This window comes from Parasteatoda tepidariorum, chromosome X1 (assembly GCF_043381705.1).
Source record: "Parasteatoda tepidariorum isolate YZ-2023 chromosome X1, CAS_Ptep_4.0, whole genome shotgun sequence".
Lineage (NCBI taxonomy): Eukaryota > Metazoa > Arthropoda > Arachnida > Araneae > Theridiidae > Parasteatoda > Parasteatoda tepidariorum.
In genome coordinates, this window is record NC_092214.1 from 68990711 (window position 1) to 69015364 (window position 24654).

The following is a 24654-nucleotide window of genomic DNA, read 5'->3' on the forward strand; positions in this document are numbered from 1 at the left end:
GAAAAAGAATTACATTAAAAAAAATTTGTTCTTCTGGTGTTTTGTGGATTTTACATGTCTGACTATATCAGTTTTACCACCATGCGCGATGCTAGTCATTTTTACATACCTTGCAACGTACATCATGTATTCCAAGATTCGATCCAGAAATAAATGGTAATTCAAGAAAATAAGACTCCTTAAAGGCTTGTTTGTATTGTTTTCGTTCAGACATAATAAATTAACAAGATTAATCTAATGTGCAAATAAATATCACCAGAAACCAATTGCTGTTTTGCTTTTACACAAGCCATTTTCTTTTAATGTTTGCTTTCGTGCTGGCAAACAGGAAGTCACGTGATAACGGGAAGCGCTCCCGCAACTGAAGTTGAATTCCTTCTCTCATTGGTAAAAGAGAGGAGAAATTCATTACATCACACTGAACGATGTGACGTAAATGGAAGGAAAGGGAGGATTACCACAAGCTGGCTTCCTACGGCCATTACTATAGGAGCATCGACGTCTGTCTTTTAAAAAAAATACTAGCTATAGGGCGGACGGGTAAATTGCGGAAGATCTTATCTTCTGCGCATAAAACAACTGACATAAACTGCGCATAAAACAACTGACATAAAAAATAGCTTAAATAAGTAATAATGCAGGAAACTTCTGCAAAATGAGGAAGGGTTGGCAGCTATGATAATGCAACAAAAATTACAAACTAAAATGTTGTAAGAGAAATATAAAATTATATGTTGTTATTTTAATTTATTTTCACTGAATTAGTAAAGTTAATTACAAAGCATCAGTTTCCTCTCAGGAAAATACCTTTAATGAGTTTAATCTTTATAAGTAAATAAAGAACTAGAAGTCTTAAATATATTAGATATATATAATAAAAAAGGGTAAATTTTCAAAAAGAACACTGGAAATACTTCATTAAAAAAAACATTGTATAAAAGCTTAATATTTAAAAGAGTGTAACCTGGATCTTCTTAACTTACTTGACAGTGTTTGGCATGATAACAACAAAGAGCAATGAGTTGTTTACAAATAGGACAGCCTCCATTGGGCTTACGTTTACAGCTTTTAGCATGCTGTACAATTTTCTTCATTTTCTGGCAGCTAGGCAAACGACAGTTAGCATCTCTGCATTGACAAGCATGAACAAGGCACTGAATACAGCGTTGAATGGATAATATTCTGGATTCTTGAGGATTTGTTTGTTTCTGATCACAAGTTCCTGAATCATCATCCAAACCAAATCCAAGTTTCTCCATTTTATGATTGTGTCCATCTTTGTCAAAGCAATTTACACACAAATCAAAGTCCTAAAAACAAAGTTAAAATTTTTAATTAAATGGCTTATTGTACAGTGCACAAAAAAAAAAAAACTTTTGATCTGATGATCAGATTTTCACTGGGAGTCTATCTTAATTATTTTATAGGGTGACCTCAAATATGCTAATTAGTTAGTGCAGATGCTATTTTAAGTTAGTACACCACAGTATATACATAAGCTAGTAGTATTAAGTTAGTACAATTTAGGATGCGTTTATTAGATTTTAAAATTTATTTTCCTTTTTAGATATCATTGTTTCACATAAATTCTTTTTTTTTTCCTTATATTTAAAAACTTTATTATCCTTTGCAAAATAATGAAAAACCTCAAATTTAAATAATGTTATTTTTCACATCAATATCTATTATGAAGCATAATTTTTTATTAGAGCAAATAGGGTTAATGAAGAGTGTTAAAGGAATACATGAAGTTCTTAATATTTTAAGATTTAGTAATACATTAAAGTATTACTAAATACATTAAAGTTTTACCCAACAACAAAGTCTCCCAAAAGAAAGTTTTTCTCTTATAACAAAATTTTTCATTGGAATGTTAAATCACATTAAAAGTATTCTCCAAATATTTTAGACAACTCAGATGTAAAATTTTGAAGAAAATTTGCAACTTCTGGGTAACCAATTTTCTTTCATGTGCCTATTTCTGTCTTCTTAGGTAAACACTTGAATTGTTCATTATAGGAACAAATTATTACAAAAGAATTATTACAAATGAAGGGGAAAAAAATTCATTTCATCACTTTTTTATATGATGTATTAATTTATTTTTATTTAAGTCATAATCAGGACTCACGCTAAGAATCCGCCACCTCGCCAAATGTGATAAATCATAAATTTGGAGCATAAAATTGTGTTTAGGTGAATTATTTCTTCCACTGGAAAGGAAATATATATAAAATATTGTTAAGATTTGCGTTCGGCAAATAGTTTTGATATTTCGCTAATTTACTATCTAATAATTTGAAATTCTTAGCATGGGCCCTGCATATTTATACTTTTAAAATTTTTACATTGACCAAAAACTTAATATTTACATACAGATTTACTTGAATGCTTGCATGAATCTATAACTTTCATAGAAAAAAAAACATTTTTATAGTAAATTTTTCAACTGAAATCAAATTATTTCACAAGAGAGTGAATCTACTGCATTTAGATGCATTATAATATTTTTTAAAAACTTAGCTTTTTAAAAATTCAAATACATTTGCAAACATAATTGCACCTGTTTAAGAAAAAATATTTTCTAACTTTTCCTACGCATGAGGCCCTTTTTTTCATAAGTAGCACATTGCTCTTATAGTAGCAACATCCAGCTACCATCATACAAATGCAAAACAAATTCAAAGCAAAATTATTTTATTTTTGATGGAATGTTTAATTTGTTGGTAGAAAAGCTCAAAAAAAGTTAATTTTTAGAAAAAACTTATTTAGATCAGATATATCATTGAACAAAAATGGTTGATTAAGGGTATTGTGAGTGCTTTCTCTCTATCCTTAGTCTCTGCAGTTTTGGAAATGACAACACCTATAGCATAAACCGATTTCACCTCTCAATATTCATGTGTGGCAATCCCTTTTATTGATCTGTTTTAGTTACATCTGTCATGCACTGTTATGAACTGTTTAAAAAATGGGTCAGGCAGAATTCTTCGATTTTTAAGTATTAATATCTGGCTATCTATGTATTATGTACAGAGAGGATTTTGTACTGCACTATTAAAAGTAATTTGTCAAATTATGCAACTGAAAATTATTTTTTTACCCAGACTGAATGATTTCACAAAAAAGTTTTAATTTTGATTGTTTCAAAGCAAGCTTGACTGCAATCTCATTCTTTCCCACCTGCCTTTTACTTATATCATACCAAGATATGCATGCTAGAGTTTGACCTATGGTGTGTTTCATTCTTTTCAAAACTTACAAGTAAAACTTAGTTGAAATATTCTTGCATTGTAGAGACCATGCAGAGTGACAAAATTAGGGATATTTTTTTCAATTTAAATAATATACTAGCGACAAGGCCTTCAACAACTAACTGTTTGCAACATGTAGCTGTTTCTAGTGGTAAGGAACTAAAACAGAAAATGATAAAACAAGAATAATTTTAAATTTGGCTAGCACTTAAGGACATTGGTGATTGATTACATTGGTTTTTAAATTATGAAAGGTCTAAGTTCTTTTAAAATTTAATTTATTAAAACAAGAATAAAATATTAAAGAACAACTTTTGCTACCACAAGGAAAAATCTTCCTTAGAATATTTGAAAAATCTGTAGCAGTTAGAAGGTGTGCATGGCTATTTAAATTGAAAAGTAATAGTGATAATAAGATGCTTACATCACAAACAGTACAATGGTATCTAGTTTCAACATGTTTTTTACAGTTGTTACATGTGTAAACGAATCGATCCTGTCCTTGATTATGCAACTCATATAACATAGCTATTGTTGAAAATTTTGTTCTTCGTAAAGATGAAAATTCATAATGCTTTTCTCTTGCAAGCGTTAAGAAAGCATCTCGACCATCCATCATATCACATGCAATAAATGGATCAGGATCAACTATAGATGGTAAACTGGCAGCAGCTTGGACAGAGTGTAGTCTAATTACAAAGAACACCTATAATGAAAACAACATCAATTATGTTTATTTGTTTATTGTTTTTTTTAAATCAAATAATGAATGCATTCCCTTAAACCAGTAGAAAATGAATTTATTTAATTTTATAAAGGATCTGTAAGGATTGCAAATTATAAATGTAAACATGTGTTGAAAAATAATACAAATATAATGACATAGAATAACTTTTATTTATTGTCATTGCATATCACTTATAATTTGCAACCCTAAGAGCAAAATGGGAATTTTTGTCTTTTTTAAAGATAGTTTTGCTCCTTCAAATTGGTCATGAGTTGTTAAAGCACCCTGTATAAAAGTATGTGAATAATTTTAAGTATATTGACTGTGAATATTTCAGAAAAAATGCACAAAAGTTCCAAATGTCTTATTGCTATAAAGCGGTCAATACATATTCCTATTCTATTTTTTATTGGGTCATTTTTGTGCTCCAGGCCATTATCCACTTTGAAAAATCACATTAAGCATTAGTATTTTCGTAAGATTTAAAAATTGACATAATGAATATTATAGAACATAATTGAGTGCTCCTCCCAAAAAATAACGGTCCCATCCTGAATAACTTTTGATCTATGCTAATTAATTGGTGTAGACGATATGTTAAATTATGAAAGCAGGCACAAAATCGTAATTCCTCAGAATAAAAATACTTTTCTACCCATAAAATATAGAGGGTAGCTGCACCCTGGGAAATATGGCACTCATAGTTTGGTCAGGGGAATGATTCAAAGTTTGAAAATCTTAATATTAATTTTACTTTTTGCGCATTTCGCCATATCTCGAGAATTTAAGAGAAATTTTTAAAAAATTCACACAATTATAAAATTTGTTTATCCAAAAATAATTTCCATTCATAAAATAAACTTTAGTAAATATTTATTGTTTTATTTAATAACAGTTGAAAAAATTTTACATTGTAAGGTATTACATAATTTTAATAAATTTATTTTACATGGCTAAATACAAAATTTGAGCAAAATCAGTCAACTAGTTTTTGAGAAATTGAATCTCGAAAAAGCAGTATATATAAAATTCAATCGTTTAAGAACTATTCAACCAATTTTTCTCAAATTTTGGATATTGCCAAGTAAAATTAAATACTTTAAAATGATGTAAAAAATTCTAAGCCTTACAATTCAAATTTTTTTCGACTAATATATAAATAAAATAATAAAAGATAATAAATATCTACTAAAATTTATTTTTTGCATGAAATTATAGTTTGATAAATGAATTTTTATAATTGTGTAAAAAATATTTCAATTTGCTTAAAAAGTTCTCAAGATATGGCGAAATACTCAAAATTAACATTAAGGAGTTCAAATTTTGGATTGCTCTCCTAACCAAGCTATGGGGACCATATTTTTCAGATTGCAGTTGCTCCCTATATCTTGGAGATTAGAAATTCATTAAAAAAAGGTGTTTATTTAGAGAAAGTATGTTTTTATGTCTGATTTCTTAACTTAAAATATCACTTGCACTAATTAATTAGCATATTTGACATCACCCCCTTGAACCTTTAAGATTGAGTCCTAAAATGTGAAGATCCGATTATTAGAAAAACCAATTATTGAAAAAAAAATCAATGATTTGATCGATTGAATTCAGAACAAAAATTTAAGATAACAGCGATTGTGCAGCAATCGCAACGTAACAGTAGGTCTACTAAAAATAATTGACAAGAATACTAAAACCCAGACAGAAAAAAAATGGTATGAAATAATGCAGAACGAAATGATCGCTGCAAAAGTCTCACTGAAAATAATTTACAAGAAACCCGACAATTATTTCTGAAGAAATAAAATGCGTGACGATCACAAAATGACTTAAGTCCCATTGAAAATAATCTTCAAAAAACGCAAAATCCCAAAGACAAAAATGGACATAAAGAATTTATGCATTGCATTCTATATTACAACGCTGATCCTCGCCCGAAACTGGGAGTTCTGATTCAATTCGCTCTTCATCATTCAACATCACAAAACTAACATTATCTTAATAGCAAAATCTCTGCAGCTAGACGAAATCAAAATCGTCTTCGTTAGGATGGTAACAGCGTTAGCCTAGTCAAGGATCTTTGCATATTAAATCGTTAAACCGCGATTGCAATCTAATTCCGGCAGCTTAAATCAGATTTCTGATGCATCGCCTAAAACGAAAGTCACTACATCGGCCTACTGATATATGCGTTAAATCAATATTTCGCAATACATTGATTTATCGCCCAGTCCTAACTATGCTCCAATTTAAAAAACATTTTTTACAAATATAAAAGGTATACATATTAGAAAATAGGTACCTATATAAAAGTCGAATTACAATAAAATATGAATGTTAATAGAAGGAAAAAAGAATTAAAAATAACAAAACTGCCCCTCAGAGAGAACATATAACAAGTACTTTATTAAATCCAATGGAAATTTAAATTTTTGGCTCTTTGGACATAAATGATTGTATAAAGGCTTGCTTTCTTTTATTAACGTTCTGAAAAGTAATGTTCATTTTTGAGAAACAACTTCGCCAAGAGTAAAAAAAAGTCTCCTAATAGTCCCCTATTCCTGAAAATAGTTGCTTTTTTAGCCTTTTCAGGCAAAAAAAGTTGCCATAGTCGCCCATGGCCAAAAATAGTAGCAAATAGTTGCATTTTAGTAGTCTGTGACAACCCTGTACACATTATTCTGAGAGCTGATATTATTCAGAGTTCAAGCAGTGGCAATATATGATATATACTGCTACAATTGTATCATGTATAAGAAAAATGCTGTCTAAAGATAGCTATAGAACTACCCTTATAATCTTGATATCTTTTGATACTCATAGGTTTGATTACATATATTACATTATTTCATGATTCTCCCCAGAATCAGATTTTAAATCAATAAAAAAAAAGATAGCAAAAATTACAATTAGGAGTAAAATATTAACATATAGTAAAATTCATAAGTGGATATTAGAAATTTAAAGGTAGTTTAAAATATCCAATATTTATAATTATAAATTAAAAAGATTTCACTGTAAAGTAATTTTTTCAAAATGGATAAAGTTTAACATAATGACTAAGTATACTTACTAATAATAAGCACTTTTTCGAAATGTTCAAAAAGTCATTTAATACAGATATTGCGAATAGAGATTTTAAGACTTGTGTGAAGTGTAATAAAATCCACAGTCAAATTACATTTTATAATTCATCTCTCTAATGTATAAAAAAAAAGTTTAGATAATGCAAAAGCTATCATTTATTAATTATCAAATTATTATTTATTAATTATCAAATTAATAAATAATGAACAGCCAATGTTACCTCTTTATGCTTTTCCATTGTAGAATATATTTTTGCTGACAAATCATTTCCAGTATATGGAACAGTAGACTTCTTGTTATTTTTCCTTTGATTGTTTTTACTTTTATTGGATTTTTTGTTGCGATTACTCTTCTGTCCTTTCTGGTTACCCTAGGAAGGGATTTCGTTTTATAAACAATATAAAATGCAAAATTTTTATGAAATGAAATTTTTATTAAATAAAAGAAAAAATGAGAAATATATATATAAATTGGTAAGGACCTAAAAAGATTTATAAAACAAAATATTTCCTGGCAATCAGTAGGCTACAAACCACACCAAAGTTAAAGCTGTATTTTTATTTAATTGAATACTGATAGTGATCAATAGATCTGAAAACTCCACAAATTTAGCCTAAGACCCTGTGCTAAAAAGCTGAAGTAAGATTCACCTCTGAAATACTGCGCGATATTCTGTTTCCAGTAATTAAAGATGTGATACTACTTTTAACAATGCTTTTCATGTTGTGAAACGCCACTATGATTGTAACCCTACCAAGTTCAAGCCTTCTAAAGATTTTTTGGAAACTATTAATTTATTTATTGAGTTGTTTTGCTACCACGATTTCATCATTGCTTACATTTGTGCCGCTTGAAGGAGGGGGAAAACAACATGCGTTTTAAAATAAGCAAACAACAAACATATCAAAAGTAAAAAGAAACATAGCTGAGACACTGAAGTACCCATGTCTAATTTTCTAGGCAATTCCGTTTTTCTTTAATTGATAAAGAAGCATTTTTTTCTTTTTTCAACTGATGTGAAAACATTGTAGGTAAAATAAAAGCAAATCCAGAAAGATAACTTAATAAAACTTAATACAATTAGCAATAATTCAATAAAACTTAATAAAAATAACTCAATTTAAGCTTAATAGCATGTGTGTGGTTAAGACCATAATTAAAAAAAATAATAACTTACCAAAAACTAAATAAGTAAATTAAAAAACAAGCAGTTGAAACTCACAATTTCTTAAATCATACAGCAAGATTAGTAAAAACGAACATATAGGACGTGCGGAATTGCTTTAAGTACAAAATATTTGGCGAGAAGTATTAGTTCTGGAGTATTTTCCAAGTTCAATTACAGTTCCTATTAATGTATTAATAGGTATACTGCATGTTTTAGCGAAAGATAGAAATAAAAAGAGATGAATTTCAGAGATATGTAGTTTAATTCTTGGTTGGGGTTAATGGAACTTAAATTAGTAAAGTATATATTTATTTAGAAGAGGGTTCCTAAAGTCATTTTCATGCCAATGGTTAAAGAAAAAACAATTACTTTATTCTCTACCCCTTAAATATTACATAGTATGGGGAAGAATGAAATTTTTTAAGGAAATGCATGTTTTTAAACATAGTCAGATTTTCCATTTGGAGTCCCCCTTTATTGTAACTGGTGTCATGTTTACCCTTCCTTCTTCCTTTTCAACCGTAGTTCCTCTTTCCCTAGCAATCTAATAAAGAGGTAAAAAAATGCTCCTTTTTTTTTTAACCAGTTGCTATACTTGTTTGGACATTACGAGAGCAGGGGACGATTTAGTTGCAGTCTTTTAAACAAATCTCCCTCTCTTTCTGCATTTCAGAGCAGCAGCACACTACGAATGGTCTTGGTATTTCTCTTCCTCCCCTTCTGGCGATTTATGGGCTCAATGCGTAAATCACCAAAAGGTAGAAGTAGAGAACAAGAGTCAAATGACACCTGGTTCTCTTAAGCCTCCAGGTACAAAAAAGGGGGAAATAAAGAGATTTGTTTATTTTCAATATTAAAAAAATGCCAGAGAATGATCCTTTCCGGAAAGGGGCGTCCAGATAAGGGATTTTATACAGTTTTAAGTGAAAAATGTTTTAACTATCAGGTATCAATTTTTCATCATATGATAACTATAATGCAATTTGCGTGCAGTAAGATTTACCTTGGTACATTATACAATCTCTAACATTTCAATATTCGGTAAGAAATTTTTTAGTATAACAAATGTTGAGTTTTTCTGTCCTTAATGTAACGATTACAAGTGGTTTTGTTGTATCATATTTTGCAATTCTGTTTTATTCCCTATGTAATGCTGATAATCCAAAGCAAAAAATAAAGGGAAAATTTGCTTTAATCTTAAAATTTTTCTGACGCAGTAATGTATACTTATATTATACAGAGGGGAAAAATACAATACCCTCCTATGGGTTAGGCTGATGGTACAAGAACTTTAATTAGACTGGTAGGAAATTAAATACATGCTTTTTAGTAAAATTTAAAGTTATCATGCATACTTCTTTTTAATATAAAGAAAAATCAAATTAGACTGAAAATGTAATGTTTTTGAATTGTTTTTTTATCTTTCTTTTTCTAGTTATGTAAGAATAATAAGGTTCTTCTTTTTTTTTGAATAAAAACTACTTTAAAAATAAAACTTTTTTTTTTCAATTTTTGTTTTAAAAAATTGGCTAAGTTGTGCTTTTATTTGCTAGGAAATTACTCTTCATTGATGTCTAAATCAGTTAAAGCATTTGAATAACAAATTAGTCATTCATACGCAAACTCTAATGTTTTGTTTGCAACTAACTTGAGTAATACTTTGATGAAATGCTAAGCCTAAAAACCCAAATAATAAAAACAGACCATTGTATTTACTCATTTGCTAAAAGCAAGCTTAGTATGAGAGTAATAAACATATATCATATTTTTCTGCGGTTATCTTTGACTTTTATTCCTAACGATTTTATTAACTTCAAATAATTATCAATGTAATTTCTTATTTCAAATTTTGCATTTATTCAACTATCATATTTAGTTAAAATTGTTTTCGGCCCGCTTCCAAAGCAGACACTTCTCTTTAACAAAGACACCTCTCTTTATCTAAAAAGTATCCGATTTACCAAGCTGTTCCTAAGGTATTCACTTTACCAAGATTTTACTGAATTAAAATTTCGTATAAGAGTAAAATATGTCATGCCTAAACTAGTTATTTCAGCTTGCTTTATTATAAAGAAACTGATGGAATACATAGATTTCCAAATATACAACTATTAATAAGAACAATTTTAAGGTTACTATAAGGCAGAATACGGTTGTGTCAAACATAAATGAGTGTTACCTAGCACTGTATATCCCACCACGATTGGCCGGGTACCCAGTTTTTTACTGGGTGCCAGTAATAACCAGGTTATGAAAATCTGACCAGCAAAGTCGGGTACTGGGTAATTGGCCGGTACTCAGTACCCCCACACTCCTAATTCTTATTAGTTTTCTTGTAAAGTTTTAATGAATATATTTCTATAATAACTAAATATTTAAAATTTATTTTTCGCAATTCCATTTGTTCATTGATTGCATAGATTGTGATCGAGCCAATATTTTCCAAATAAAGAAATGACAAATGCAGCAAGTAAAAATTAAAAATAAAATATATTACAGAAATCTATTTTGCAATCATTAAGATTTTTGACTTACACTGTATCAAACATGTTATGTAATTGTGTCTAAATTTGAGAGGCGTAATCGGTTTCACAACCAGTGTCATTTAACCCCTCAAAAATGCATATTTTTGTCAAAAATTTGGTGGAGCCCTTAATCAGTATTTTAAAGTAAGAATTTAATGTATTTCTTTTCTAAATTCTAACTCTTAACTATATTTTAATTCTTGTCTGTGAATAAAAGACAGCTTAAAAACACAAAAAGATACCCACGTCCATGCTATCCTCGGCTTCACCATTTGCATCAGAAGCTGCAGCTCTTGCAGCTGCTTCAGCTGCAGCAGCTGCAGAGGCTTCTGCTTTTCTCTTCTCTTCTTCTTCCTGGTCGAGTTCTTTAATACTTTCTTCAAGAATATTTGGCCAAAAGTCTCCTTCAAAATATGGCAATTCAGCAGCACTTTTCATGTTGTCTTCAGTAGCTTGTTTCAGTATGTCCTATTGAAATCAAAAACATTAATATTAATCAGTATATATATACATAAACTAAACACAAAATCCTCTAACTGCATTACAAAATCATAATTAATTTTTAAACTTATTAAATCAAATAAACAAAAGAGAGACAAAAATTTAGAAGTGGTGAAGATCTGTAATTGTTTAATGTTCTGGATCAACATGAAAATAGTTAATTGGTGAACGAGACCCAAATTAAATTCAATGAGCGTGGGTGGTACTGATCTAGAAACAGAATAGTGCACGAACATCATGGGCTTTTTTGTGACATAAATCATGCCAAATTTCATTTTGCTATAAGCGAAAATATTTGGGAAATGCCTAGTCAATCCCTGAAATCAGTAAAACTTCAAGAGATTTCCTGTTTGATTTCAGAGGTCAGGAGTTAAAGCCTGAAATTGGACGTCTCTTGTGAAACCCGCTAATTGTTCATCAAATATTAAAACAATTAATGCTTTAACGAAACAAATAGTGTTTGAACGACAATGTTGTGAAAACCAGACTTTTTGTGTAATTCATGGCAACAATCAAAGAAAAAAATCGTTTTTTGGAAAAAAGAAAAATAGGTGCATTTTACAAACTCAACAAAAAATTAGCATTTTTAAGGACTTTTAAAAAATGAAAATGAAAAATAAGCACCTTTACCCACTTTTTAAAAACTCTACACACATTGACAGTTTTACTAATGTAAGATGAAATAATTGAAATTCGGAGAGAATACCTTGTAATCCATGACAATTCTATCCAGAATACCCTTATCAAGCATTTTTTTATACCATTCTTGTAACCGTTTAGGTTTTGGTATTTTTTGTTCAACTGGATGGCAATGGAAGATGTAATCATCCCCTTCACTAGGTGGACATGCCCATATGTGAGCCATTGTGTATCTAAAAGAAAGAAGAGACATACTTCACGATTTAAAAAGGTTATGCATGTAAACAAAAATAAAAAGCAACACCATCAAAAGACATTACTTCAATTTTGCCTAAGTAACTGAATTTAATAAAGCAGAAAGTTTTAATGAGACATCTGTTATGCTTCCTGAATACAGTAGAAAAAACACAATATTTATTGGAAGGTGTCAGATATCAAGTTTCTATAGTCTTTTAGATCACAAAAGAATGGTAAATATTAATCAAATGGCTAATATAATGCTGATGTTTATGCTAGATAATGTCTTTCTGAATGACAAGAAAAGGAAAATAAAAAATATTTCCCGAGGCAAATTTTACCAAAAATAATAAATTAAAATTCTAAGATGATCAAGACGAGTCAAATTACTGTCTCCAAATGTAAATGGATAAGTACTAAAGCAGAGTAAGATTGTATCTTTTCATGATTTTTGTAGAGCTAAATATCACTTAACTTTGACATATGATTGAATAACAAAATATGAGTCGTTTTAGCAACCATACACCAAGTGTTGATCTATCGAACAGTGTTTTCAGTTCTGCTAAAACTTGTACATGATTTTTTTGGGGTGTAAAAACTATACATCATTTGGATTTTACAACACTGTTTAATTATAAGTATATAATCAAAAAGTAAATCAATTTAAAAGTCACTCGGTAAAAAATTAGTAGTTTTTAGGATAAACCAATAGCAAAAATTTCAGAATGTTAAAACATTTTTAATCACTGAAATCTCTTTTCTCTAAAATAAGTAAATAGATTATCTCCTCCCAAATTTAGGCTGAAAATAGTTTTGATTTTCGGGATATGAGGTTCCGTACCCTACAAGAACTTCGAAAAAGAATTTTCATTTTCTGAACAATTATGTTACTATTTATACAGTATTATAAGCAATAGTTAATATTTACAAACATTGCTTTTAATATCTGTTTTCCATGATGCTTTTAATCTGTATAAGGGAGAGAGGGCTATGGAATTAATGTGAACTGCTGGAATATTTCAATATTTGAGAACTCAAAAAATCTCGGTTAACTTCGGGTGATTAGCAAAACTGCATTACATAACGTGCAGTTGCATAACGATGCATTTGATTGTTGAGTATCAATTTTCTAAAAAATGATATTTCTGGTGAAAAAATTAATTCTTAATTTGATTTTTAACTATCTCTTTAAACAAAATTTAATTTTCATAATTTTTAATGACAGGAATGATAAGAACAGATATGATTACAGATGTGCCAACCTAGCAAAATTTATATAATAACAAAGGGATAAAATTTTGCATCTGACTTGTTGCTACCACCATCAGTTGATACTGAAAATGGACATTTTTTATTATTTCTATAACAGATTCTTTTTCATATGAAGCCATTTTGTTTATAATGGCTGTTGTTTTTGTTCTACACGCAGCATATTTTTTTGAGATACTATCATTCAGAAACATTTGTCGGAACAATGGTAGAGCACGGTCAGCACAATTAATAGGCTGGCTGTGCTCTATCAAAAATGCAGTGAAGCATGCTTAAGCCCTTATAACAAAATCATTATCAATGCAGAAAGAAATTTTCTTGTTTCACTGCTTCTTTATCCTTTTGTCCATTTATATGCAACAAAATAACATTCTTGCTTCCGTGAGTGATTAATATATCACTTGCACAATCGGAACAAAAAACATACATACTTCCTTTTCTCGCAGCAATAATTGAAGGAAATTCATTGGTATATGATTGGTTAAAATTGGTTGCATATTTCCGTTTCGACTTCAACATCTTTAAAATATATTTTGAAAAATTATTAAAGAAAGAAAAAACAAATAATGGAAATCACGTTGTTTCAGTAAACAAACTAGTTTACAATAGTTTGTTGCCAACAGCTGAAAAAAAGAATGATCCATTAGCTGCCAACGGTTTAAAAAATATGCACTAAAAAATTATAAAAGCAGAAGGATACAGTAAGTATAGATTTCAACAATAGACAGTCAGAGTTTTCCGCCTCTGTCTTGACGCCACTTGGTATCGTCCTGTGATGTCATCTCATTCAATTGCCCATACAGAAAGAAAGGGAGATTCTTACGAGTCCTGTGTGTAAGGGGGTGGGTCAAATAGAAATGTGAAAAAAGAAGGGAAACTTTGAAGAAGGAAAAATAAATGAAGCATGTGCAGCTGCGCTTGAACCAGGTGGTAGTTCGATAAGAGGGAATGAAAAAATACAAGGTGTAATGGAACTCACGCTGAAAGAAAACCAAAACTTTCACACTCATGGAAAAAATCAGGTAATTTTAAGTTTGGCCATTGATTGAGGTAAAATTCGGGAGATTTTCGGATCAATTCCAGAGGGCAGGAGAAGAACACAAAATGCAGGAGACTCCCGCAAAAGGTGAGAGAGTTGGCACATCTGCGGTTATTAACTGTTTAAAATACCCCTTTTTTTATTAACCATTAATGAACTTCAATTATTGAGCAAAAAAGGTAAGCTGTGAAAAACTTTTGATTCAATTATCGGATCAGCACACTCTAGAAATCAATCTTAATTATTTGAGGTTCCAGTCATATTTTTAAAATTCGATTTCTCACGTAGTATATGATCGATTTCAGTCAAATTTTGTAATTTCCCTTGTAAAATTTCCTTCTTTAAAAATAGCACAAAAAAATAAGTCATACATTTAAAAAAATTCTGACCATTGTTAAATAAAATAATAAAAAAATAGCAGATATTTACTAAAAGCTATTTTTTGCATCGCTGAATAAACAAATTTATAACTTTTTGCAAACATTTTTTTTAATTTGATTAAAAGTTTGTGAGATATGGATCCAATGGCAATGACATGATGGTCTAATCATTCAATACAGACTTGACGATTCAATTATTTGATTATAAGTTACTCAGGATGATCTTTTGTCTAGCACACTGTATACACAGTTGTAAGGATACTATGGTCAAGACAATATTAAGCTTTCTGTGAGAATAATGTTAGTTAATTACTAATATGTCACTTATTAGGATACTTATTTGCTAAATTAGGTCAATTTTGTTAAGAACTTAATTTATGTACAATTTTTTCCACCTTTAATTTGGTAAATTCTTAGATAGTAGAAAATTTAAGAAAAACTAATGCATTTACAAATTCATAATTCTTAAAAATTCAAAATGGGATTATTATTATTTTTATCGCAGTTTTTAGAAAACATGCACTTCCAAAACTGCACAAAATAACTAAGCCATTCAGCGATTATTGAATTTTGATTTATCATATAATTTAATAAAATAAAAATCAAATTTGTCTTTGTGATAAAATTATTTTTCTACTCAACTAGTAGTAGTAGCCAGCACCAATTTTATAAAAAAAAAATTCTTTACTTTATTAGAACTTTACCTTTAGTTAAAATAAATATTGTAAAGATTATTTGCTTAATTTAGAACAAAATTAGTTCCATTTTTATCTTACTTGATTTTTATAAGTTGTCAATATAGACTTTGTGGCTTTTTCACATTAGTCTGTATGGACAAAACCAACTTTTTATTTAAAAAAATAGATTATTAAAAAAGTATACAGCCAACTTAGCTTATGTATCTGATAAAAATGAGGAAAAGTGCTCAAATTTAAATATAAAAATACTGGATACAATCATAATGATGAATAGTAAACCTCTTTAAATAAAGTTATAAAACTTGCCTACATTAGGTCCTGTCTCTTGTATAGAGAACAAAATTTAAAAAAAAGCAATAACCTAAAAAACTTGAAGATGGAGTTTTTATTAACAAATATATAAGGTCCAAAGCCAGTCATTAGTGCTAACTATTAATTTACGAAATCAGATACAAAACATACTTTACCTAAAAAATCATACTTTTTTTTATTTGTATTTGAATTCGATTTCTACGAATTTGATATTTATATGTATTCGAGTTACAAGTTTTTAATATAAAACTTTAAAAAATATATATATATATTTTGAATTTGAATTTTTGATTAAAGATATTTCTCACAAAAAATTATTCCCCATCTTCTAGGAAACTCAAATTATACATAGATATTTCATGCTTAAAAAAGTGAAAAATAAATTAATTTCAAACTAAAACAATGAAATAGTACCACTTACCCAAGCTGTTTCGCATAATCAAGGTAACCAAGAAGGATTTCATGATAAACAGCTGTTCGAAACTGTTTTGGACGAAAGAAATGAACACTATCGAGGTAAGCAATATATACACGCCTAAATTAAAAGAAAAAGATCACATCAATGTAAAGAAAGTTTGATACTTCCTAACTATGTTTTTGAAATTAACTAGGTGCCATAGCATTAAAAATGCTCATTTCGGTATATCACGCGAAACTTTTTAGTATTTAAAACAACTTAACAGTATGATTATTTTCTATTATTAAAATATAATAAACAAATATTAATTTTTTTTGCAATTTACAACGCATACATAACGTTCTTGAGATTTACGAATAACAGATCAAATTCATGTTGACTCATTACAACAATCAACATAGTGATTCAATTCGCAGATTTTCAAGTTGCATTCTTTCTCAATTTCATTATTATTTATTAAATGTCTTTTAGTTGATAAACTAAAGAAAATTTCAAGGTAAAGAACTTAGCATATATTGCAATTACTGAATTAAAGATCACACAAAATAATTTATGAAAAACAACTATTTTGACTAGGCATTTATACAATATATCAGTAATGGGCAACACATGGCACACATGCCATAGTTTCACACAGAGAAGTTATAACAATAAAATTTTAAGAGAAAGTATTTTGTGAAACTACCGTTTTTCCTAAAGTTGAATTTGTGAAGGTACCCATATGAACTCTGATGAATAAGATTCCAANTATATATATATATATATATATATATGAGTGTGTAACATAAAAAGCTTCAATTAATCTTTTCATGTTATTCTTTTTCTGTAAATCCTTTTCTTAATTTATTATTCAAAATGAAACGCTCTTTCTCACACTTTAAAATTCACATCCTGCCTTTTTATCTATTTTTAGTTCAAGTATGCATTAATTACCATTTTGACGATTATTCCTTTCACTAATTCGTGAGAAACTTTTTTCCTAGACCTATTTAACAGACCAATTATAATTACTAAGTTTTCCCTTAACATTAAACAAAACATTTTACAGATTTACTTTGCAAAATTTTCCCTAACTTTTATTGAGGAGCACAACGATTTTGTGTCACTTTGATAACTGTTCTCTGTCTAATAATTATTAAATAAATTTTGTGCCCACTTTCCCTGCCTAAGATCTGTTTTTATCTTTCCACTCGGCAATGACTGTATATATATGTGTATGCTTCGGCCAAAAAAAATAAAAAAATTTCTTCCAAAAATAGCACTCTTCCTCAAAAAGTTAGACATCCTTGCTTCATAAAATTAAATGAACAGTTATTAACTAACTAATATTATAAGAAAAATTAGATACAAGTACAGGAGTGCAGTTAATATGAAAGCCCATAGCTAAAGATGAAAATAATAACTTGGATATGAAATGACTTTAAAATAAGCAATCTATACTTTTTGACAAATTGAGATACATTTCACATACATTTATAATTAAATCTCATTCAAGTATGTTTGGTGTTCATAAGTTTTTGTAAGTTTAAATAATAAAGACTCATTTTTAAAATGACTGACTCAGTTATAAACTTAGTTTGCATACACATAAATATATCAACCCGTTTAAAAAATTGATATTACAATCCTAAACAAAATTATAAATATAAAATTTAAATATGTGACAAAATAAAAGGTAATAATCATCTAAAAATATTATGTTTATCCCACCTTGTGTTCGGAGGAGAACATTCAGAACCATATTCTTGTACATGCATGCCAAAAAAGCAGGTGTCCACACCATCAATTTCCTCAAACGCAAATAAAGCTTTTGCGCGATATGGAAATGTATCCGGCCATTCACCGCTATCAACATACCTATAAAAAATTAAAACAAAAACATTATTTCATGCCAATACTTATAAATTAAATTTAAAGAAAAAAAACATTTTATAAAAAAAAATCATACATATGACTATTAAGAGTTTAATACAAGACGTAACTCTTCACAGAAAATTGCCTTACATCTTGAACAAAAACTCATTTTAGCAATTTTCATGACAAGTTAATGAGTTAACTAACTTTTTTAACCATATTTATTTCTATATACTATTCCTATTTAATTTCTAAACAAACGACATGTTTCAATGACATGCTTGTACTGAACTCGCACCAAAAAAACTAAAAGTACAATGAAGAAAACTCAAGTGATATTGACTACAGTCCCAGTTTCGAAGGAATTGCAACGTGTGTCATCTATGATTAATCACATTGGCGAGAGTACCACGTGTCACTTACAAGGGAAGGGGAGGGCACCACGTACATCAGAGACAGCAGCCAAAATTTTCAGAAAATAGGAGGATTTAAAAAAATTGGAAAAAATAGGAGCACAAATAAAAATTCGCTTTAGAGTAGCTTAATACATTTTCATGAAAATAAAACTTAAATTGTAAAAAATATCTACGTCCCTACAAAACTAATATAAATTTTTGAAACAGTGATTAAAAATAAATTGCTGAAAAGATCAAAAATTCTCTAAAAGTGTAAAAGTAAGACAGATATTTTACTTTTTACTCTTTTCATTGAGCCTTTAACAATATAATTATGATGCAGAAGTAATAAATATAATATACAATTTGTATAAACAATATATTTATATAAAATTGGGCTAAAAGTATTTATTAAAAAACTGTTTTTGCCAAATTTTGCATTTTATAAATAAAATATTATCATATTAAAAACTATTGTTTTATAACATTTAAAAACACATTAATTTCAAATATAATTTTTTTTACGAAAAGAAGTTCTTTTGGAAAGGAAAATTTTTTTATGTTAAAAAAATTAAGATTTTATTCAATGTTCAATCAGTATTGAATTTTACAATTATTATTAATTTACAATACAACTACTTACAATTATTATTAACCCATTTGCAAAATTTTTTCTTTCTGGCTTTCTGTCAGATACTTTTAATAACCGATATACAAGTTACTAATTTAAAGTAATAAAAATATTGCTAACAAAAAAAAAAAACTTATTTGGATAAAATAAAATTGTACATAATATTTTTAATTGAATATATATATCTTTTATTCTAATGTTATGGGTGATATTTTCACAATTTGCAGGGGGAGGGGGACGCATGAATTATTTCCTTTTTTGTATTTTGTAAATAATCACGTAAGATAAAAAAAAAATTTTAAAAATTTGAAATCCATAGTAGTAACAACAGAGAAAAAGATTAAAGGCGAAGTTAGAAGAATCGGAATCTTCAAAAAGAAATTACTAAATGTTTTGAGATTCAAGTGTTGTAATAAATAATATCATATTAAAAATATCGGATTTTAAAAATTGTGCAGAAATCAATAGCAATAACTGCAAAAAAAATGTTAAAAATATGAGGATAAAATTTGAATATTCAAATGCACGATTCGAATTTCCCATATTGTCTAAAATATATTGGGATATTTAAAAACCTAGTGATAATCAATGTCAATTATTGCCGCAAACACAATTAAAACAGGATTTATGATGCTATCAGCATAACTTCAATACCTTAAAAAGTGATTATTTAAAGTGATTCAAATTTCAAGTGTAGAAATAATATAATCTGATTAATAACCTATTAGATCATATTATTTAGAAAAAGAAGAAAAAAACGATGAAATTGTCACACTAAAAATAAATAAGTGAGTTTTTGAGATTGTGATATATATAAGTGATTCGAGTTTTTTTTAAATTGTATAAAAAAAACATCAAGATTTGTTGTTTTTTTTAAAAGGAAAATTCCTATACAGCTGTGAATTCCTTACTGTTGAAAGAACAATATAAACATGCACAGATTAACGAGGATATCGGTGCAAACCAAGCATGTCAGAGAGAGATTTTAACCAAGCATGTCATAATATTAATATCTTTTTTAAAAAAACACAAGTATTAATTTTAAAAAAAAATTAGATTTAGAAAGAAAAAAAACAAATTAAGAGTGATTAAGATTAAGTGAAGACTGAAATGTGATTGAAAACGTTCATGTGCGTAATATATAAAAATATTGGAGAGTTTATTTCAACCAAATTTTCTTTTTTAAAAAAAAAAAAAGAAAAAAAGTACGTAAAAATGTAACCCATGGACTAATTATTTTGCTACGAATCTGAATTGGTAATAAAATCCCTTCCCTTCTCACATTTAAATTTTATTAAAATGTACAATATGGAGATCGTTATAAAAATAAAAAAAAAGAAAGAACATGATTTCTAGAGCAAACTATATTTTAAACTTTAGCAATTTAAGATTTTTTTTTTTATTCAATATTATCCAAAAACAGAAAGATCAGAAGCATTTTTTCCCCTTTGATGGGCGAGAAAAGCATCTTATGAAACTAGTTCTGCAGAGCAAAACGTATCTTTCGAAGAAAACAAAAACTTTTCTCTTCATTATTTTTTATTATTATTAACAAATGAAAATAGAAAAATCGTGAGCTTTTTTTCACTCTTTTGCGCGTGAAAGACGTTGTTTGAATACAATTTCAGGTGGAAAAACAAATCTTTCGAAAATTTCAGGAGGAAAGAAAAACGAAATTTTTTACTTCATTATTCTCAAATGTGAAGAGAAAATTCACAAAAATTTCTTTCAGATTGCAAATAAGGCATCTTATGAATATAATTATAAGGAGAAAAAAATCTTTCTAAAATTTCTGTAAAAACGAATTTTAAACTTTTTTACTTCAAAGGAAAAATCTTTCTGCTAAAACTCTGTAACGTTCTATGACAATTTCACCGTGAGTCTGGTACAGGATTATTAATACTATCTGGAGTTTAACTTGGGTTTTAACATTTTGCTAAAACATTAATCGAAATCAGAAGGAAAAGACATGCATCACAATCTTATTCCCCTCTATGCTGTGGGATTTTATTTCTCCTCCACTCCAGTTAAGCATGAATTGGGCAAGTAGACACAGAAGCTGAGGTACTTAAAAGAATTCATGTTCTACCATGTTCTGCCTCCTTCTCACACCCCATTCAAAATGAATGAATTGAGAAGCAGGTGCAGTTGCAAAATTTGACCATGAGTCGTTATTCCGTTTCCTTGGCGTCACTATATTCAAAGGGGCAGAAATATAGCAGAAAATGACAGATGATTTTTAAAAAAAAATAAGAAAAAGTAGGAAATAAAAGGAAATAACAGGAAGGAAAGGAGGGGTGCCAAAATAATAGAAGTAAGAAAAATAGAAGGATGGTGGTCCCTTCCGTATACAAGGACAGGTAAGGGTGGTATCCCTGCTCTGCTTTCTGAACCAGAAAAGAATATTTTCCCTCCCCTTCTCTTCCCTAAAACATTTTCTACAATAACTGAAAACAACCCAACCACTTTTCAAATAATTGCATTGAAACTAGATTTTGTCATTTTTGAAAGGTTAGAAACTTTGAATTAAAGAAGTTGGACTTAAATAACCAAGATTTTGTAGCATTAAGTGAATACACAAGTTTCAAGGGACTGACAAAAAACTTCAAATTATCTATGAAATCAAATTAAAGAAGTTTAAATTATCCAAAATCGACTGTACATAGAAATTGCAGTCATTTTAATTTTATTGATTTCAAATTTTTGTTACATAAGGTAATCAAATTTATTATTTTCTTAAATTTATTTCTTGCTTGTCCTTCTAAATGCACTAGGGTTTTCACTGCTGATTACCACTGTGCCAAATCAGAAGAAAATGCCTCATTTGGAAAAATAAAATTCGATCACATCTGCCGAAATGCAACAAGATACATGTCGAGAAGGGGAAAATATTTCAGCTCTCGCATTTGAACCAGAAAAAAAATCAGTTTTTAACTTGGCCCCAAAACTGCTCGACTTTACTTCATTTGTCTCAAAAATTGTTGGAATGGAAACTGTTCAAAGATTGATGAGTTTCTGGTGCAGAGATTTGAATTTGGATGAAACTTTAAATTTTCTCAAAAAGAATGGTTTGCATCAACTGCATTCCATAGGTGCATTTTACTGTGGTTATACCACTGCATTCGGTTGACTCTGAGAGGAGGGTTTAGCGTTATCAACACTACAAAAACAAAACTGAAAACATGTAAAAAATTTCAACAATGTAGTGTGTAACAAGCACACTAAGAATTTTTACAATTTTGAAAAGGCATATTTAATTTGTGCTTCAAAGATGAGCCAAAGAATACTTGAAAAATAAAATACTTTTCAATGATGCTTATAGGTATTTGTAATTTGATTTTTTTTTTTTTTTTTTTTTTTTTTTTTTTTTTTTTTTTGAAGAACACATTTTGTCATTTGCATAACTGATAATTGAATACAGATCAGAAACTTAAGATAGGGGAGAGAATTAATTGTGTTAACATTCGTCTTTTACTTTTGTTTTTTTCTGGCAAATCAGCCAAATTGCTAGGGGTTAGTTAAAAGACACCGAGAACAATGAAAAGCACAAAGGATTTATCATTGAAAAGCATGAGAAATGCATATTCAAAACTTTCTAAGTTTTCTCCTTTTTACAGAAGTTTAAGTTATTGAATTAATTTTTTTATCACTGTGTTTGGTCTTAACTTTTGATTAGTGATATATTTTAATTAATGCTCAGACACCTCCTCTTTTTTTACTCACTGCTGAATTTTGTGAGAAATCCACATTTAAACTATTGGTCACAATTATCTATTATACTCATAGTCACTTATTAATGTGTTACTAACAAACAATATCTTTCTTTTATGAAATCTGCTTTTTCCTTCCCATTTACACACACATATGTTACATTAGATACATCCATACATTATTAATTCTACTCTTTAACAGAAAGAAAATTTTATATTCAAGAATTGTGCATTCAGGGACTGACTTTAACATCAAATGCTATTAAAAGCTTAGCAACATAACAATTTTCTTACTTGTAGGCTTTTTACTTTTATTTTTAATTTTTGCAAGTAACTTTGATTAAGTACATATTTCTGTAAAGTTGATTTTAAAAAATTTAATTGATACTTTATACAATTTAATTGAAATTCATAACAAGATGCATTGCAATATAACTGTAGAGCATTCAAGCATAATAAATTTTTAAAAATATTATCACAAAGGAAAATTTTAAGAATTCACTTAGCCTAGAGAATGGGGTATTGATTAACCAACCTTGCTCGCATACCAGGCTTCACATCAACATACTTCTCAGCACTGGCTACAACTCTTATAGTTACTTCACCTGCACCACAATCTTTTTTCTTTAAAAAACTATTTACACGATTTTCAATATATTGCCCCAATTTTGACTGCTGAAGTCCTAAAAGAAAATAAAAATATGAGCAATTATGTTAAAATAATTAGTTAACATGTTTGGATACACAATAGTTAAAACAAGTTATGTACATAAAGGATCAAATAAAACTCTAAGCGAGAATTTATAAACCACATTTTACATACTAAGAACAGCTGTATCGTAACAGCTGTTTCGCTGTTTCGACAGCTGTTACGAAACAGCTGTCTGCTTTTAATAATATTTTTGTGCTCTTTAACGTTGTCTACCTTAGTTCGTATTTTAGCACAAAGGTCGCCCACTTGTGTATTTATGATTGACTTCAACGGGTCTTACTGGGTAAGTCTTATTATTATTATTGTTTCCATTCTATTCTATGTCTTTCATATTTGTTATTGCTGTTTCCTATCAGTATTTTATACTTCATTGATCATTCAATTCAACAGATTTCATAGTCTAAGGACTAAGAAGTTTAGGTATCTTAATCACTTGCATTTTTTACTTGATTGTAAACGCCTAAATATTATTCCTCATTTCATTAAATTTAAGACTAACCTTCCTTATTCCAAGAAAGTTAATTGCATTCTTCACAAGACTAAGTTTGCTCTCCTTAGAGCCGTCATTAATGAAACTAGGAATAAACTATCCAAAATTGAACGCGAATTGTACCATTTACACATCAGTGTGCCTAATCTAAATTCAAATTTTGACGCAATGGAAAAATCGTCTTGGAATAGGGCAACCAAAATCTCTTCAAAACATAGTTTAAACCTGAATAATAAGTTGAGTAAACTCATCAAAGTTAATGATAAAAAACCTGACGTTAGTTTGCCTGTTGTTAATCAAAATTCTGTAGTTAATCTCTCAAATACCACTCTTACTGATGTTCAAATTAATGCTTTAAAACTTAACAATAATTTTGCTATTTCAACTCGACCTTCATTACCTAAACTCATTGCTCCTATCGAAAGATCTTTTAAATTCAGTAAAATTAATGATGCTCAAAAAGATTCTATCAGACACCTTATTGCCAATACCGTAGACTTCAACTCAAAAATATCTAATTCAAACCTTAGCCTTTCCTCTAAAGTAATTCTTAAAGATATAAAGTCCAATCCCAACTTAATCGTTACCAAAGCTGACAAAGGTGGTCAAATTGT

General features: G+C 28.7%; 1 protein-coding gene across 4 annotated transcripts in view; it reads right to left on the reverse strand.

Annotated features, from left to right (window-relative positions):
• Positions 1-24654, reverse strand: part of LOC107451016 (CREB-binding protein) — a 141787-nt gene that overhangs the window by 11811 nt on the left and 105322 nt on the right. For 2 of the 4 annotated variants that reach the window (XM_071187500.1, XM_016066973.4), the window contains 8 exons: positions 23374-23521; positions 17959-18105; positions 16252-16365; positions 11963-12128; positions 11002-11223; positions 7283-7423; positions 3679-3960; positions 984-1310 (listed from right to left, as the gene is read on the reverse strand). In XM_071187500.1, the coding sequence (XP_071043601.1) occupies positions 984-1310; positions 3679-3960; positions 7283-7423; positions 11002-11223; positions 11963-12128; positions 16252-16365; positions 17959-18105; positions 23374-23521 (1547 nt within the window). Of the gene's footprint in view, positions 1-983; positions 1311-3678; positions 3961-7282; positions 7433-11001; positions 11224-11962; positions 12129-16251; positions 16366-17958; positions 18106-23373; positions 23522-24654 lie in introns of all 4 variants that reach the window. The other 2 variants (XM_016066974.4, XM_016066972.4) reach the window with 1 other exon arrangement.